This window comes from Hemibagrus wyckioides, linkage group LG02, assembly GCF_019097595.1.
Source record: "Hemibagrus wyckioides isolate EC202008001 linkage group LG02, SWU_Hwy_1.0, whole genome shotgun sequence".
Taxonomy (NCBI): Eukaryota; Metazoa; Chordata; class Actinopteri; order Siluriformes; family Bagridae; genus Hemibagrus; species Hemibagrus wyckioides.
The window spans coordinates 20986715-21001234 of record NC_080711.1 but is presented as its reverse complement, the minus strand read 5'-3'; the positions used below and the strand labels follow the sequence as shown (position 1 = coordinate 21001234).

The following is a 14520-nucleotide window of genomic DNA, read 5'->3' as shown; positions in this document are numbered from 1 at the left end:
TCACTGTGTGTCACGAGCGCAGTAATAAACTGCAGTGTCTTCTGTCCTCATGCTGTTCATCTGCAGATACACCTGCTTCTTACTGTTGTCTCTGGAGATGGTGAAGCGGCCCTGAACTGCACTGGAGTAATATTTCCTATCACTATCACCCTCGATAATTGCAACAAATTCCAGTCCTTTTCCAGGCGCCTGTCTGATCCAAGCCATCCAGTAGCTACTAATATCTAATCCAGAGGCTGTGCAGGTCAGTTTATGAGACTGATCAGGTTTGATGATCACTGGATCAGACTCGGTCAGTGTCTGACTGCAGGAATCTGCAAGAACACACAAAGATAATTGTTGAAGTTATAAAAGAAAGTATGAAAAATCGATAAAATGTTTTTCTCTATAAAATAAATAATAATACTAACAGTGAACAAACACTGCCAAAGAAAAGTAACTCAAAACACTGCCTAGTCCCATCTCAAAGAATTAAAATGATTCCTGCTGCTGTAAATGAACACAAACTGCTGGTATGTTGTTGGGCTGAATGTTTCAGCATAAATGGTTCAAATGCAGGATTTCATTTGCATGACACGCCCACTAGAGATATAAAAACATTCACAGAGGAACAGCTGAGATGAGAAAAAGCTTCCTGTAAGACTCTGGGTGTGTTTCATGCTGTCAGGTTCATCACTGCTCTTTACTCATTAGATCTCATGACTTTTTATTCCATCACTGTGTATCACTGTAACACCCAGAAGAACATTCTGGTCTGTTCAGAAACTCATTTTTCATCTGTTTGTCTAATGGAAACTGAATTTTATTAAATATATAATTCAGGTCACAAATCATTACTGACTCATTCAGTCAGGAGCTCATGTCAACAACTTGTCTGTTGTTAAATCTTTGTGGATGATGGAATAATTTAAAGCATCTGCTATCTGTTTTCTCCTGTCTTTTTTATGAAACAACAAGGAGCAAAGCCCTTCAACCAGAAGACTTTGAGTAGATTTATCGAACATGTCCTAGCCTTCAATGTCTCACATAAACGCAAAAATATAAACTAAACATTTCACTGTATGAATTAATCTACTCAGGGATAAAAGATGATAGAATGTATTTTTTTTATTCTGTTTTTCTAAAATGCTACATATCCGGTATAAATCTCAGGTAATACATAACACAAATAAATAAATTAAAATTAAATTACTATTGTATTAAATATTTTATTTAAAAAATAAATTAGATACGAGTGATAGTGAATGAGTCTCATACAGAATACAGTTTGTGGATTCACTTTTTTCACTTTATTTGTTAAACTCTGCTGCCTCCTTCAGTTGATTCAATTATTGCACCTCACACTGTGAGAACAGACTGTGTGTTAAACACAACACACTGCTGGAAACATGCTGTATTATTCCTGAATCCACTCAGTAAACACTGATTCAACTGTTGGTTAAAAATCCTGTAAATGAAGGGATTAATAATAGTTCAGGATAAACACTCTTTCATTAATGTTTTATTTTTTATTTAAAAATGACTTTGTGTGACTGTGTTTTAAAACACTGCAAACTATTATGACTTTATTACAATAGAAGAAAGTGAAAGTGTGACTGAGATGATTTATTAGTTGCATTGAGAGGATGTGTGTAACATGTCTCATAAGGTTTTTGTAAGAGGAATCCACTATTCTGTCTCACTGTGGTTCACGAGCGCAGTAATACACAGCTGTGTCTTCAGTCTGCATGTTCTGTCCTCCAATTGTTATTGTGTTAGTAGAAGTGTCTCTGGAGATGCTGAACTTATTTTTCAGTTTGTCACTGTAATCTGTATCCCCATCACTATCGATGAGTCCAATCCACTCCAGAGCTTTTCCTGCAGGTTGTCGTATCCAAGCTGTATGATAGCTTGTAACTGAATATGAAACCTTGCAGTGGATGGAGAGACTCTGGCCTGGCTGGACTGTCATGGAAGCAGGCTGAGTCAGTTCCTCACCATGTACATCTGTGGAGGAAAACACATGGTGATATCTCACACAATATCTGCTGCACCTTTATTCTTCATCTAGTAAATGAATGAATTTGATAAAGCACTCACAAGAAGCAGCTGCCAGCAGGAGCAGTAGAGATGTAGAGAACATGGTGTGTGTTGTTTGTACTGGAGTCTTCTCTGTTCTCCAAAGTTTAACAGACACCATCACATCATATAAATAGAGTGAGATCCAGCTCTGACGCTTGGATTTGCTTATCTGCTGATGATGGGAGGAGAATGTATCTGAAATGTATTTAAATCTTGAGGAGGAGATTCATCTGATGGAGGATATGTGGGTTTATAGTGGGGAAAAAAATTCTTATAAAGAAGACAGAAGTCATGTATATAATGTGATTAGGATGGGATCGATTTCTATGAAGTACAGTATAATCTGTAAAGTTTTAAATTAGAATATCTATCACACGTATGATATGGCTAAACTCTTACAGTGAGGGAAAAAATTATTTGATCCCCTGCTGATGTTGTACGTTTGCCCACTGAAAGAAATGATCAGTCTGTAATTTCAATGGTAGGTGTATTTGAACAGTGAGATGCAGAATAACAACAAAAAAAATCCAGAAAAACGCATTTCAGAAAAGTTCTACATTGATTTGCATTTTAATGAGTGAAATAAGTATTTGATCCCCTATCAATCAGAAAGATTTCTGGCTCCCAGGTGTCTTTTATACAGGTAACGAGCTGAGATTACAGTAGGAGCACTCTCAGGGAGTGCTCTTAATCTCAGCTTGTTTACTGTATGAAAGACACCTGTCCACAGAAGGAAGCAATCAATCTGATTCCAAACTCTCCATCATGGCCAAGACCAAAGAGCTGTCCATAGATGTCAGGGACAAGATTGTAGACCTACACAAGGCTGGAATGAGCTACAAGGCCATCGCCAAGCAGCTTGGTGAGAAGGTGACAACAGTTGGTGTGATTGTTCCCAAATGGAAGAAACACAAAAGGACTGTCAATCTTCCTCGGTCTGGGGCTCCATGCAAGATCTCACCTCATTTTAGTTTCAATGATCATGAGAACGGCGAGGAATCAGCCCAGAATTACTCTGGAGGATTTTGTCAATGATCTCAGGGCAGCTGGGACCATAGTCACCAAGAAAACAATTGGTAACACACTACACCGTGAAAGACTGAAATCCTGTAGCGCCCGCAAGGTCCCCCTGCTAAAGAAAGAACATGTACAGGCTCATCTGAGGTTTGCCACTGAACAGCTGAATGATTCAGAGGTCATGTGGTCAAATGAGACCAAAATCCAACTCTTTGGCATCAACTCAACTCGCTGTGTTTGGAGGAGGAGGAATGCTGCCTATGACCCCAAGAAGACCATCCCCACCGTCAAACATGGAGGTGGAAACATTATGCTTTGGGGGTGTTTTTCTGCTGAGGGGACAGGACAACCGCACTGCATCAAAGGGACGATGGATGGAGCCATGTACCGTCACATCTTGAGTGAGAACCTCCTTCCCTCAGCCAGGGCATTGAAAATGGGTCGTGGATGCAAAGAGGAGTGGGCCCAAATTCCTTGAGATGTGAGATGTGTGCAAAAACCTGGTGGCCAACTACAAGAAATGTCTGACGACTGTGATTGCCAACAAGGGTTTGCCACCAAGTACTAAGTCATGTTTTGCAAAGGGATCAAATACTTATTTCACTCAATAAAATGCAAATCAATGTATAACTTTTTTGAAATGTGTTTTTCTGGATTTTTTTGTTGTTATTCTGTCTCTCACTGTTCAGATAAACCTACCATTAAAATTACAGATCATTTCTTTGTCAATGGGCAAACGTACAAAATCAGCAGGGGATCAAATAATTTTTCCCTCACTGTATATGGTACAACATAGTTATATAGTCAGAGTGAAATGGACATCATCCTAATCAGTCGATCACTGATATTGGAAGTCAAAATGCCTGTGATGCTTCTGCACCACAATCAGAATGAACACTTGAAATGCTAGAATTTTACTCAAGGTTGAGGGACATGCAAAAGAGAGTAACATAAAAATGGAACATAATTTGCACAACTGTTCAAATGTTTAGAATTTTGAAACATTTTTCCTTCCATTTTTGTCTGTAATCATTTATTATTTCATTATGGAAGTTATTAAACGTGATGGAAAATAAAATGGATGTGTGTGCTGGTCTGGCAAAACACCACAGTGTGAAGAAACCATGCATGAAAATGTGTGTAAGGAGTGAATTCAACAAACAGTCAGTCTGTCTGAAGATTTGTAAAACCTTGCTGTAAGTGTGATTTACTCACACAGTGTATGTCAGATATTGATAGCTGTGCATCAGAGTGAAATGAACATGAGCCTAATCAATTCAGTTCATAATCAGAAACTGACTGTCAAATTGTTCATGAGGCTCCGGTGCTGTAGTCAGAACTGCTATCATTATTATATATTTTTTAATGAAGGAGAATGTTGGGAGCTAGCACTGTTTCAGTTTACTTGGAGTTTTTGTACAGGGATGTTGTTTATTTGTCTCACTGTGTGGTTCACGAGCGCAGTAATACACAGCTGTGTCTTCAGTCTGCATGTTCTGTCCTGTTAATGTCACTGTGCTGCTGGACGTGTCTCTTGAAGACTGAAACCTGCTTTTCAGTTTCTCACTGTAGTAAGTGTTACCGCTACCACATATACCTCCGACCCACTCCAGAGGTTTTCCTGCAGGTTGTCGTATCCAGTATGTACAGTAGCTATCAGTTAATGAATATCCAGACACTTTACAGGTCAGAGTCAGTGACTGACCAGGAGTTAATACTGTGGATCCAGTCTGGATCAGCTCAACACAGTGAACACCTGTTAAAGAAAAGTTATTTTAATGATGTAAAAGTGAAAAGCTTCAAGGAACCAAAACTGTATTAAAAGTCAAATGTAAAAACACTTACAGTGTACGGCTGCCAGCAGCAGCAGCAGTAGGGATGTAGAGATCATGGTGTGTGTTAAAGCAGAAGAAGTAAAAGCTCTTGGTCTTCGTTGCTTAAATATATAACAGGGAAGGATATTTGCATAGAGACACTCCTTATCTTAGGGACAAAATGGGATGGATTCCTCTACACGTGAAAATCTCCCCTTCTCATGAACGTCTCTAATCTGTGATTATAAATCTATAAAATTTGGAACATTAAGAGACTTTCTTAGGTCTCTGAATTTATTTAAGTCTGCACTCTAGAGGCTTTAACTGATGAATCCAGAGAGAAATAGCTGAGAAGATTCTAGATCAGGTGTTTTTAAATTCTGAAGAAGAATTGTAATCTCTAGTGAGCAGAAGGCAAAGCTGAAATCTAATATCTATCAACAACTCAACAGTGAAACTATTCTCTATACTTCATCTACTTTATTATTCAAAAGTTTAAATTGATCTTCTTTGAGAAATTGAATCAGCAGCAGTGTTGGATAAGTTACAAAAAAAGTTATTAATTAGTAATTGCACCATCAGTGTTGTATTTAAAATGCTTTACTAATTACTCTGTCTGAAAAGTAATTTAATTACTCAATAAGTAATTTAACTCATTATTAATTACTTCCTAAAATCCCTATAAACCTTGACTGGTAGCCTGCAATCATTTTTTTAGCTCACCTTTGGACATTTTCTACACTCCTGATGTAAAATCAAGTTTTGCCTGCTTAACATTTGTACTGTCGATGAACATGGATCACTCAAAAGTGTTTGTCGATGCTGCCTTGTCAAGTGCTTCAGTAAATTACTCGTGGTATTGACAGGGGCCGATAGTTTTTTCACCAGGACATAGCTTACATTTCACGTTAATGTTCTTGTCTACCTGGGCCAAAAAAGAGAAGTAATTGGAATAGTTCCATTTGGAATAGTTCCAAAACAGCCACTTGCTCCTGCTACTAAGTAATGCATTACACCCAACAGTGATCAAGATCAGTGATCTTCATTAAATTGCCCCTAGGTGTGAATGAGTGTGTGAATTTGTAACATGTCCAGGTTGTACTCTCAGTGTTCCTGGGATGGACTCTGGATCCAGCACTCTGACCCGAATAAAACACTTCCTAAAGATGAACAAGTGACTGAATACATTATAGTGATTATTGTCTTGTGATATTAAATGATTATATTTTTATTCCTAACAAATAGACCTCAGTCTGTAAGGTTGGAATCACATATCCTCAACCCTCATCCTGAACACCGGCATCCCACAAGGCTGCGTGCTGAGCCCACTGCTCTACTCCCTGTTTACCCATGACTGTGTTCCATGGCATAACTCCAACATGTTCATCAAATATGCAGATGATACTACAGTTATTGGCCGAATCAGCAACACTGAGGAATTGGCCTACAGGGAGGAGATCCAAAGCCTGTCAGCATGGTGTTCCATGAACAACCTCACCCACAATGCCAAGAAGACCAAAGAGCTCATTGTGGACTTCTGGACATCTAACAGAAGCAGACACTCCCCCATCTACATCAACGGGTCTGAAGTCTCCAGCTTTCAGTTCCTGGGCGTCCACATCTCTGAAGATCTGTCTTGGCATTTGAACACTTCACCTCTGGATAGGAAGGCACAACAGTGTCCTTACTTCCTGAGAAGATTAAAAAAAGTTCACCTATCCCCCAAGATCCTGACCAATTTTTACTGCTGCATTATTGAGAGCATCTTGACAAGCTCCATCACAGTGTGGAATGGCAGCTCCACAGTGTATGAAAAGAAATCACTGCAAAGGGTTGTGAAAACCGCCCAATGCATCATCGACACCCAATTACCACTGAGTCTCTTCACCACAGTAGATGTCTGCACAGAGCACACAAAATCATCAAAGACTCCTCCCACTCTAGTCACAAACTGTTCAACCTCCTCCTGTCCAGGAGGAGATGCAGGACCATCTGCACCAGAACCAGCAGGTCCAGATTTTTCCCCACAACCATAAATATTCTGAACTCTACACTACACTGCTAGGACACTCATGTCTCACTACACTTCACCACGTTACAGTTCTGCTTCATGCTGTACATTTACATTTTCTCTGTATAATATAATTAAAATGTGGATATTGTTAATTCATAGATTATACCTATCTGTCTATCTATCTATCTATCTATCTATCTATCTATCTATCTATCTATCTATCTATCTATCTATCTATCTATCTATCTGTCTATCTGTCTATCTATCGATCTGTCTATCCACTGTTTATTATCTCTGTTACTGTTGTACATACAATGTACATAATGCAGACTTTTGCACAAATATTTAATTACTCTTCTTAACACTTTATCTGCTGTAAATACAACTTGCACATACTTCTCTTTGCACATACTGACCGACTTATTTACTGATGTACACTACCAGTCAAAAGTTTGGACACACCTTTTAATTCAATGTTTTTTGTTTAGTGACTTATTTTCTGCATTCTAGAACAATACTGGAGATTTCAAAACTATGAAATGACTGGACTTAAGTAATCCATATGTAATGACAACAAAAAACAGTCAGTTGTTATTTTAAGACACGAAGGTCAGGTGTTCTGGAATAGTTCTTGCAGGAACAGTATTGTCAAGTGCATTTGCAAAACCCATCAAGCACCATGATGAAACTGGCTCACATGAAGACCATCCCAGTAAAGCAAGACCAAAACTGACCTCTGCTGCAGAGGAGAAGTTCATTTAGAGTTACCAGCCTCAGAAATCACCAATTAACAGCACCTCAGATTAGAGCCATTATGAAGGCTTTACAGAGCATCAGTAGCAGACATATCTCAATATCAGCTGTTCAAAGGACATTATTGTGGATTTCGGCCGCCTTCAGCATCGTTTTACAATGTAGAAAGAAATAAACATCAGGAAAGACCATGGAATTAGAAGAATTAATTATATATATACATATATATATATATATATATATATATATATATATATATATATGTATATGTATATATATTATTTTTGAATCTGTTTGGATATAGCTTGACGATAGCAGCTATTGCCACTAGGGTGCAGCTTCCTGCTGAGGGAATATTTACAGCTCATGAGGACGTGCTTGTGTAAGTTTTTGTACAGCTCTGGAGTCTGTTGTGTCAGTGTGAGTCTCGTGCACAGTAATAAACTGCCGTGTCTTCAGCTTTCAGACTCTTCACTTCTAGGTACAGCATGTTTTTACTGGTGTCTTTAGTGATGGAGAACTGGCCCTGCAGTGACTGAGCGAATATAGTGCTAGTGCCACCTTCAATACGCCCGATCCACTCCAGTCCTTGTCCTGGTTTCTGACGGATCCAGTGCATGTAGTAGCTGCTCATTGAGAATCCAGAGACAGTACAGGACAGAGTGAACGACTCTCCAGGTCTCTTCACCACAGAAGCTGAGGAGGTCAGGGACTGTCCATAAGAATCTGGAAGAAAAGAGTAGAACTAGGTAATGTTATTTTATAATGATATAATGCTATTAGTCACAACAGAAAAAAACATAAACTTACATGAAATGAGTACCAGTAAAATACACTGTCCTAAAATCATCCTTCTCTGAGTTCTGCTTCACCCAGATTTAAAGTGTATGGGAGTGTTATCTATCACAGAGCTCACTGGAAACTAGAGCAGTCAAGAACATGCTGTTTATACACGACTCTATTTGAATAGGGAGTGTCCATGACCACTATGGAGGTGTTCAATCCACAACCACATGCTGCTCACTGTATAGATGAGTGGATGATTATAAGGTTCTGTGTAGAAAAGCAACAACTAAATGTTTCACTCTCGCTATTTATTAGAATCGGAGAAGCCACTGTATTTAAATGTAATTTAAATCATTTTTAATAATACTTTCTCTAAATGAAAGAAAAGACTAAAGTATGTGTTTATACACCTTAACATCATACAAATTCACATTTTGAAACAGGCATTAATGTAATATTCCGGCATTTAATATACAATTAGACAACAGAATTTATTGATCAACACAGGGTACTCAGACACTTTATGTAATGATTGTGTGGTTGAGTTTGTACAGACTGCCCTCTAGAGGCATAAAATTCCTCTTTTCAAATGATCAATAACTAGAATACGTTATTCATGAGAAAAAGATTATAATCACTATAAATGTCAATAAAAATCATCTCACTTGGAACAGAAAAAAAAATATTAGGAATTCAGAAGTGGAGCATTTTTATCAGTACAGTTTAAAAAAGAGAGAAAGCACTCAGATACAGTATCAGTGGTAAAAATAGTAACTCTATTGGTTTAACTAATCAATCAATTTGCAAATCAATATTAGTTAAGATATATTAAGGAAAAGTCAGAGATAATCAAAATATTTTGGTTCTTTGACCTCCATAAATCCACAGCTTCTGAAAATGTGGGTTTGTCATGTGACTATAGCAAGTGTTTTTGTACTGATGTCTAAGGGGAAGTATCACTGTGTGTCACGGGCGCAGTAATAAACTGCAGTGTCTTCTGTCCTCATGCTGTTCATCTGCAGATACACCTGCTTCTTACTGTTGTCTCTGGAGATGGTGAAGCGGCCCTGAACTGCACTGGAGTAATATATGTAACTACTACTGTAGATGCTTGCAACCCATTCCAGTCCTTTTCCAGGCGCCTGTCTGATCCAAGCCATGTAATAGTTACTAAAGTCAAATCCAGAGGCTGTGCAGGTCAGTTTATGAGACTGATCAGGTTTGATGATCACTGGATCAGACTGGATCAGTGTCTGACTGCAGGAATCTGCAAGAACACACAAAGTAAAAATAAAAGTATGAAAAATATATCAATATTTTTGCCTATATGAAATAAATAATACTAACATTGAATGAAGATTGCTAGAGTAAAGTAACTCAAAACACTGCCTAGTCCCATCTCAAAGAATTAAAATGATTCCTGCTGCTGTAAATGAACACAAACTGCTGGTATGTTGTTGGGCTGAATGTTTCAGCATAAATGGTTCAAATGCAGGATTTCATTTGCATGACACGCCCACTAGAGATATAAACACACAGGAACAGCTGAGATGAGAAAAAGCTTCCTGTAAGACTCTGGGTGTGTTTCATGCTGTCAGGTTCATCACTGCTCTTTACTCATTACATCTCAATCTTAAATCTTGTGAAATTTGTGTGAATGATGGAATAAAGCATCTACTTTTTATTTTTCTTTGTAATATTTTATTACACATTTTATTAAACATGATGGAAAATGAAAATTGATGCGTGTGCTTGTCTGTGAAAACTCATCATACAGTATGCAGGTGAAGCCAAATTTCGCCCCAGTGCTAATAAACCATAAATCGAAATGTTTCTATTAACTGTGTAATCTGGATTCGGATATGATCCTGTAAAAATCGTGTGTAAGAAGGGAATTCAACAAACAGTCAGTCTGCCTGAAGATTTGTAAAACCTTGCTGTAAGTGTGATTTCCTCACAGAGTGAATGCCAGATATTGATAGCTGTGCATCAGAGTGAAATGAACATGAGCCTAATCAATTCAGTTTGTAATCAGATACCGACTGTCAAATTGCCCATGATGCTCTGGTGCTGCAATCAGAATTGTTATCATTATTAATTATCTTTTAATGAAGGAGAATGTTGGGAGCTAGCACTGTTTCAGTTTACTTGGAGTTTTTGTACAGGGATGTTGTTTATTTGTCTCACTGTGGATCACGAGCGCAGTAATACACAGCTGTGTCTTCAGTCTGCATGTTCTGTCCTGTTAATGTCACTGTGCTGCTGGACGTGTCTCTGGAAACCTGAAACCTGCTTTTCAGTTTCTCACTGTAGTAAGTGTTACCATCACCACATATACATCCGATCCACTCCAGAGTTTTTCCTGCAGGTTGTCGTATCCAGCCTGTACAGTAGCTGTTATCAGTTAATGAATATCCAGACACTTTACAGGTCAGAGTCAGTGACTGACCAGGAGTTAATACTGTGGATCCGGTCTGGATCAGCTCAACACAGTGAACACCTGTTAAAGAAAAGTTATTTTAATGATGTAAAAGTGAAAAGCTTTAAGGAATCAAAACTGTATTACATGTCAAATGTAAAAACACTTACAGTGTACGGCTGCCAGCAGCAGCAGCAGTAGGGATGTAGAGATCATGGTGTGTGTTGAAGCAGAAGAAGTAAAAGCTCTTTGTCTTTGTTGCTTAAATATATAACAGGGAAGGACATTTACATAAAGACACTCCTTATCTTAGGGTCAGAATGGGATGGATTCCTGTACACAGGAAATCCTCCTCATCTCATGACCATGTTTTATCTGTGATTATAAATCTATAAAATTTGGAACATTAAGATACTTTTTCAGGTAAATTTATCTGAAGAGAATACACTCTTCATATCAGCATATTCAGTAAGGATTAAAACACTTGGAGGTTTGGTTTTATAGGAAAATAATCAAGGACCAGGTGTTGTGATGTCAGGAATCATAAAAGGTGGTGGATGTAGGTGACAATAATTAAGCATCGTGTAGTTCTACTCACTTTGGTTCAACAGTGTCATGGAGTTACTGCTACAAACCTGAAGATAATTATTTTTATATTGTAGATTATTATATTTTAGATGATTATTTTCCAATAAATAATGCCATTGATTTTGATCATTATTCCTCTTATACAGCAGCAGCCTGTTACTGTTACAATTTATTTATTAATTAAAGAAGAATATGGTGAACTCTGTGTTTGTTTATAGTTACAATTAATGTTGTGGAACTTTTGTGAAATGTATGTATTCAGTAATCACTGGATAAAAGTTGGCAATTTTTCTGTAAATGTTATTATTTCCCTCTTTGTTTCTCTGTAGGAATTTGACTTGAAAGAGTTTTCAATGTCTCACAGAAAGACATAAAAATGATGGACTATCTAGCTCTGACTGAGGATATGAGAATATGTTGTACTTATGACCACTTTAAAGAAACATAAAATGGTACAGTATATTTGTTAAGCTCTAGCGCCACCTGCAGATCTTGTGAAAATGCCCTGTATATTGAATGCACTTTTCTCTTTCACCACATCTGTGGGAGGATTTTGGACGGCTGATTAAGATGTTTGTACCACTGTGGTGTCTAGCACAGTAATACACAGCAGAGTCCTGTGTACTCAAACCAGTCAGCTGCAGATACACCATGTTTTTGGAGTTGTCTCTGGTAATTTCCAAACGTCCCTCAATGTGTTTGGCATATATAGTTTTACTGGCATCATACCAGATAACCCCAATCCATTCCAGAGCTTTTCTAGCTTGTTGTCTGATCCAGTTCATGCCATAGCCACCAAAGTTAAACCCAGATCCTTTACAGGAAAGACTCAGAGTTTCTCCAGGTTTTTTTATTACTGAACCAGTGGGGATAGACTCAAGACTTTGACACTGAATACCTGCAACATAAACAAGAAAATATTAGTGTACAATAAACAGTGCAAAAGATATTTGAGATTCAGCATGAAAACTCATCAATGAGGCTGATAAGTAGCAGGAATAAGGAGAGTGGGATCTTCATGGTGAGTGTTGATGAGACTCGATCGCTCCACTCAGCTCAGCTGCACATAAATACTGCATGGACACACAGCAATCTGGATTTGCATCATGATGTCATGATAGAAAACATGTGGGAGTCATGATGCTGTAACAGAGAGGAACAGCAACTAAACCTTGATCTAATCTGTCTAATCTGCTGATGTGATTATTTTCAGCCAAATATACTACATTATAATAAGTTCTTGTTAGTGATATGATTATTATAGTGTTTATCATGTGCAGTAATGTTAGAGATGGTATTTTGGTTTAAAATCTACACTACAATATTTATTTATTTATTTATTTATTTATTGTTGTGTGTGTTGTATAGTCAAGAGATATTGGGACAGTTCCTTGGGTATTGGCAAGTGGTTTATTTATTATTGTGTTATTCCTGTGTGGGCGGTGCCACGCCCTTTCCTAATGTGTTTTCCTGCTTTCTCACCTGTCCCTTGTTTTCCACTGATGTGCTGCTTTATATTCCTTTGTCCTTCTGTCATTATGTTTATATATGTGTTGACGTAGCGGTGTATGTGTGCTGTAAGGCCGGACACTGTGTTATTTAGGCTTTTATGTTATAGTCATGTTTTGTTGCGGTTATTTAATTTTCCATGTCATATTTATGTTTAATGTAGATGTATTTAGTTTTGTGAAATAAAAGCAGTGCACGTACTGGATCCCTGCGTTTGGGTCTGATCTGCTACTGTGGGTGACAGAGCTTATGGCAATGATTTGGGTTTGATCTCTGCCATCAGCCGATTCGTCCCCGTTCATTACATGTATCTTGTGGGCATTCTGTTATAATGAACACTGGATGAGGAGTTTTTGTACAGGGATGTTGTGCATTCGTCCCACTGTGTGTAACGAGCGCAGTAATACACAGCTGTGTCTTCAGTCTGCATGTTCTGTCCTCCAATTGTTATTGTGTTAGTAGAAGTGTCTCTGGAGATGCTGAACTTATTTTTCAGTTTGTCACTGTAAGCTGTATCCCCACCACTATGGATTATTCCAGTCCACTCCAGAGCTTTTCCTGCAGGTTGTCGGATCCAACCTGTAGCATAGCTCGTACCTCTGCTGATGATGGGAGGAGAATGTTTCTGAAATGTATTTAAATCATGAGGAGGAGATTCATCTGATGGAGGATCTGTGGGTTTATAATGGAGCAGAAGCCTCTTCATCAAATGCTCTTATCTTTTTCCAAAGCAAATGTTAAAGTCTCAGTGAAGCCAAAAAGGAAAAAACATTAGATTTAGCATAATAATAATTATGTATGCTTGCGGATCTTTGGATTATGATGATTGATATGTGTAAGTTCTGAATTTAATCAGGTGATTATTTGTATAAAACTTGACAACTGATCTTGCTCATTCAACTCCCTAAGAATTTTCTGTGAAATCAGGTTTTCCAAAAAAAAAGAGAGAGTTATTCACACAACACAGGTTGCTAAGATGCTTTATGTAATTCAGTTTAATCTGAGTGTCATGATGCTGGATGCATTCAGTGATAGTCAATGTAAGCTCAATTTCCTAGCTTTGTAAACAACAGCTTCCATAGTTATCTGTCTGTGACATTGTGAATTTATGAAATATATATTACATATATTCAGGGAATTAAATATATTCCATCAGGATGAATGCCCAGACAATGTGAGCTTCTCATGTGACTATAGCAAGCTGTCTGTTCCAAAACATGTCATACCTACTAAAGTCAAATCCAGAGGCTGTGCAGGTCAGTTTATGAGACGGATCAGGTTTGATGGTCACAGGATCAGTGTCTGACTGCAGGAATCTGTAAAAGAATAGGGGATATTAACTTTAAAAAAAGACCAAAAGAAAAATGTTTTTTTTTTAAATAATGTAATAAATGATACTATGAGTGAAGATTGCTAGAGTAAAGTAACACAAAACACTGCCTAGTCCCATCTCAAAGAATTAAAATGATTCCTGCTGCTGTAAATGAACACAAACTGCTGGTATGTTGTGTGTGTGTATATATATACACTATATTGCCAAAAGTATTCGCTCACCCATC

General features: G+C 37.8%; 4 gene segments (V, D, J or C); all 4 read right to left on the bottom strand.

Moving 5' to 3' along the window:
* LOC131367792 (immunoglobulin heavy variable 3-7-like) lies at positions 1–516 on the bottom strand. The segment is given in 2 exon segments: positions 1–314; positions 411–516. Coding segments are annotated over 2 exon segments (366 nt in total).
* Positions 517–1607: 1091 nt separating this feature from the next.
* LOC131344548 (immunoglobulin heavy variable 1-69-2-like) lies at positions 1608–2229 on the bottom strand. The segment is given in 2 exon segments: positions 1608–1986; positions 2080–2229. Coding segments are annotated over 2 exon segments (408 nt in total).
* A 5857-nt stretch (positions 2230–8086) lies between these two features.
* LOC131363459 (Ig heavy chain V region 914-like) lies at positions 8087–8509 on the bottom strand (the record flags this gene model as incomplete). The annotated part of the segment is given in 2 exon segments: positions 8087–8385; positions 8470–8509. Coding segments are annotated over 2 exon segments (339 nt in total), but the record flags the coding sequence as incomplete, so codon positions are not given.
* A 2119-nt stretch (positions 8510–10628) lies between these two features.
* LOC131371108 (Ig heavy chain V region 914-like) lies at positions 10629–11080 on the bottom strand. The segment is given in 2 exon segments: positions 10629–10945; positions 11035–11080. Coding segments are annotated over 2 exon segments (363 nt in total).
* Positions 11081–14520: the final 3440 nt, after the last annotated feature.